We start from the raw sequence: 4,280 nt of genomic DNA, 5'->3' as shown, positions 1-4,280 counted from the left end.
TTGATTTTCTTCTTGAACTTGTCAACTTTAAATTACTGCTTCGTTGCTGTCCATATAGGCCCACCATAATTTTACTAACAATAAACCCATAGTAAACATTAAATAATTTCACAACTCCTGTTCGTAACTCGTAATTCATATACCGATCGGCATGGAGATAAAGTAACGAGTTCGTTGGGTTACTTTCTCCAAGTAACACCCAAAATTAACTGCCACTTGGATTATATACAAAATGCATGTGCTGGTATGTAATTTTGCAAACCCACTTGGACAAAATTCGTATTTTACTCGAAATATAATACTAATTTACAGACACAAGTCATAACAAATCAATACGAAGCGAAACACATCGTTAGTTGATAAACCACACCGCAAAAAAACCCTTCAGTTAGATCCAACCAAATATGGAACAGAAACAAGCAACCCGCAATAGGAATCTTGGAATACAGACATAAGCCAATTTCCCACCCAAAACAACACACAGACAACCCATATATATCTCACCTCACCTTCAGTTAGTTTTGAAAATGACAAGTCACTGCAAACACAAATGACAACATCACTCTAAACAATATGGGAAATTTACAACTCGTGGCCTTGTACATAAGTAACGTTGTGCCATTTCCTGGCATTGTACATAACCAATTATTTACACGTTACGTACAGCAATCCGTGCAAAATGAAAACTACATACATTATTTCCATGTGTTTTCAATAGCTAAGGGAATAAGTAAATCATACAAATTATACAATTACCTGATTCACCTCATCAATTGTGTTCGAATCATTTTTCCACACTGCTGCTTCAACACTACCGTATTGGCCCACAGGCTGCTTGGAATCAGGAGAAACATCAAAAAATAGTCGCCGTTGCTTAATGTGCGGTGTACTTGGATCCACCAACCCAGTTTTGCAGCGAACGGGCAATGACTCCGCATTGTACTCACGGTCAGTTATGTGGGGTGTATCTGCATCTGAGTTATTACCCACTGTTCGGCTAAACCGAACCTTAGGACACGTTCGCTTTGTGTGCCCAATGCATTTGCAATTCCCACATTTTCTTGGTCTTCGACAGTTGGACGAGGCCCGTCCTAGGTTCCCTTTTGTCTTCACAACATCAGGATCTTCTACTCCAAATTGTCGACAGAATGAATGTTTCCCTTTGTCTCCATTCCCACCGTTCAAATTCCTCTCATATAACTCCTTCATCCGGGTCGTCATTGGAAGACATGCATCCCTAGCATCCTTGAAACCTTCCGTTGATTGCGAGGCATAGAAACACATTTCGTTGTAGGAAGAACACAATATCCCATACCGGGCCGTCTGTGTTGTAGTGCTATCAATTGAGGGTTGAGGCCATTGCTGGCCATCCTTGCTTGCAGCCCTTGTCCATCTATGCAGCACACAAGTTGGGGGAATTTGCGTTAAATTTTCAGCTTTCATAACACATATCATGTGGCAGCAAGGTAGCCCCAACGACTCAAACTTCATGCAAGAACATCTCATTGCAGCATCCATTGGACTGTGTGTTACTATCCATGATCTGTCCTTCACTCTGTACTTATGAATATAGTAGCATTTCTGACCATCCGGCAAAGGGAACACATCCTTCACATTCAACTTCCCCTCTTCTAAGATTTCATCACGGAACATTCTAAATATATTTCGGGTGAATAGCTCAGCTCCATGTCTCTCTATATCTCGCAATGGAGTAATCAATACCGGAAAAGTGTTATTTGTTTCAGCATCATCTCCAGCCTCGTTATACCTTATCCTTGCAAGAGCCCGATCATAGTGCCTAACAAATTCATATAGCTTCAATTTGTGTTGGAGGAAGGGATTGAAATAAGCATTCATACACTCCGAGCGCTGAGTGCTCTTCATCCCAGCAAAGAAATGTCCACGCATATATGCCTCAGCCCACATATGACGCTTCTCATATGTCTCCAACACCCAACTGTTGGTTTGAAGTCCAAATTCTTCGACCATTGTCGTCCAGCCATGCTCAAACTTTGTCTCATCCGTTTCCATGTCCATGCACTGCTTGAAAGCATGTGCAAAGCCACTTATGTGAACATTTGAAACAGCATTTTTCCCAAGATGCCAATTACATAATCGATGTCTTGCATCTGGAAATACTCTTCTGATTGCCTCTCGCATCGACTTATCCCCATCTGTCAGTACGGACACAGGTGCTTTATTGCCCATCGCCTCCATAAATGTTTCCAAAACCCATGTGTATGTCTCAATTGTCTCATTAGCTAGCAAAACACATGCAAATATCGTGGTCCTAAAGTGGCTAGTCACACCAGCCAACATGACAAACGGTTTCTTGTATGCATTGGTTCTGTAAGTTGAGTCAAATATCAACACATCACCAAACTTTGCGTAGTCGGCCCGCGATTTCGAATCTGCCCAGAACAGATTTTGTAACTTGTTATCGTTACACACATCATACTTGTAAAAAAAACGTGCATCAACATCAAGTTTTGCGCATAGGTAAACCAACGCACCCTGCGCATCACCATCCTCAACTTCTGCTCTACGTTCGGCTTGAATATGGTTGTGCAGATCCGTGCGGATGAAACCAACATTCTCATAAGACCCGGACTGATTTACCATATAGTCCATGATTTGGCTAGTCTTCACACCGACATTGCGCATAGCCATTGCTTGAGCTTTGTCACCGCTGTTTAAACTGCGATGTGACCTCAGATACATCACACAGTGTTGTTCCGCCAATTCATGGTTGTGGTCTGCGACGAAGTGAGTCACAACATACTTTCCCCCTTCACCAGCATCCGCATCGTACCGTATGCGAAATTGGGCTTTGCAACCTACTCTTGTTAGTGCCTTGGGAGCTCTACTCTTCTCAGCAACACGGTCCAAGTATTTTGGTAATCTCTGACCTTCCCTTGAACACAACCACAGCCTACTAACGACCTTTCCCTCTTTATTTGTGTTAAATCTGGATTTTCGTATACTAAATCCCTTGGCTTTAGCATACGCATTGTAGAAATCTTCTCCATCTTCGACCGAATCAAATTTCTGTTCCAGAATAGCACGTTCAACATCACCAACCATGTCATTGCGATGAGCATCGTCAACCATTTCTTTTTTCACATCGGCTCCGCCATCTTCAACGTTCATGTTGGTTGCTTCTTCATTGCTCGGACCAGCTTCGCAACCATGATCAGGTTCTGCCCGACTTTCATTCATCAAACGGATGTCATCTGCTTCATTTGGAATGTCATAACCATCACCTTCCCTTTTAACTTCCGCTGGGGCCATACTGCACATGACATTACTACCAACAATTACTTGATGACCGAAAATTGTTAACACAAACACAAACATGACATTTTCACACGGGTTACCTGTTTGTGCAAACACAAACACTCGCTTGAGAAACAGAAAGAGAAAGGTTAGCTGCCAATGGAGGGGTTTCCGTTGGAGCGAAGCGTAGAGCGGTTGAAGTTAGGATGGGGGTTTAGTTGAGGGAAAATAGCTGAAGTGAACGGGCCAGAGAGACAGAGAGGGAGACAGAGAGAGGGACACAGCTCCATACCTCATATCTAGTTCGAGAGAAGGGCTTCACTTCAGCAATGGAACCAACACAGCCTTCTAGTTACGTTGTTGTTGGAAATCGCCCGTTATACTGTTCCCTACAGAGCTTCGTCAATGGAACGAACCCAACAGGGGCTTCTCCCTGTAATGGAAATCAACGGTTACACTGACTCAACCTTACACAGAGAGGAGAACAGAGAGAGATAGAGACGAAATACAGAGAGTGAGTGGGATGCAATCATGCAAATACAAGCATTAGCCGGTTGCCCCGGTTTCAACTTTTTCAGGATTAAACAATTCAATGGTCTTGATCAATTATTGTAATCTAACGGCTAACAATTGGGTTGCATATGGTGTGCAACCTTAAGGGGGTTGCACACTTAAGCATGACCCAACTATACCAATGCCCAATATAACAGAAAGAATATGGAAAATGCTATCAATTTTAAATAATCTATCAAATTTTTTATCAAACATTTCATATAGGTGTGGGACCCATAGAAATCCACATATATGTGAGTTTTACACTCATATAAGTGGTTTGGTAGAAAATTTAACAAATTATTTAAAGTCGCTAACATAACTTAAAGAATTTTTCTTATGATGCAGGAGTGTGACAGGCTACAGTCCTAGGGGTGTAAAAAAAATCAGTTGAATCGATAAATTAGCCAAATTCGGTCTAAGCTGTCGATTTGGTATGGTTTTTATTAGTT

At 41.9% G+C, this 4,280-nt stretch overlaps 1 protein-coding gene across 1 annotated transcript; it reads right to left on the bottom strand.

Moving 5' to 3' along the window:
• Positions 1 to 551: 551 nt before the first annotated feature.
• Positions 552 to 3,774, bottom strand: LOC145795143 (protein FAR1-RELATED SEQUENCE 5-like). The gene is made up of 2 exons (XM_082878113.1): positions 3,569 to 3,774; positions 552 to 3,292 (listed from the first exon to the last, which is right to left on the bottom strand). Exons 1-2 carry the CDS (start codon positions 3,571 to 3,573, stop codon positions 745 to 747), a joined length of 2,553 nt encoding a protein of 850 aa, XP_082734239.1. The 5' UTR covers positions 3,574 to 3,774; the 3' UTR covers positions 552 to 744.
• Positions 3,775 to 4,280: the final 506 nt, after the last annotated feature.

This window comes from Camellia sinensis, chromosome 7, assembly GCF_055761805.1.
Source record: "Camellia sinensis isolate YWXY chromosome 7, ASM5576180v1, whole genome shotgun sequence".
In the NCBI taxonomy this organism is placed as follows: domain Eukaryota; kingdom Viridiplantae; phylum Streptophyta; class Magnoliopsida; order Ericales; family Theaceae; genus Camellia; species Camellia sinensis.
The sequence above is the reverse complement of the archived record's forward strand: the minus strand, read 5'-3'. Positions and strand labels throughout refer to the sequence as shown.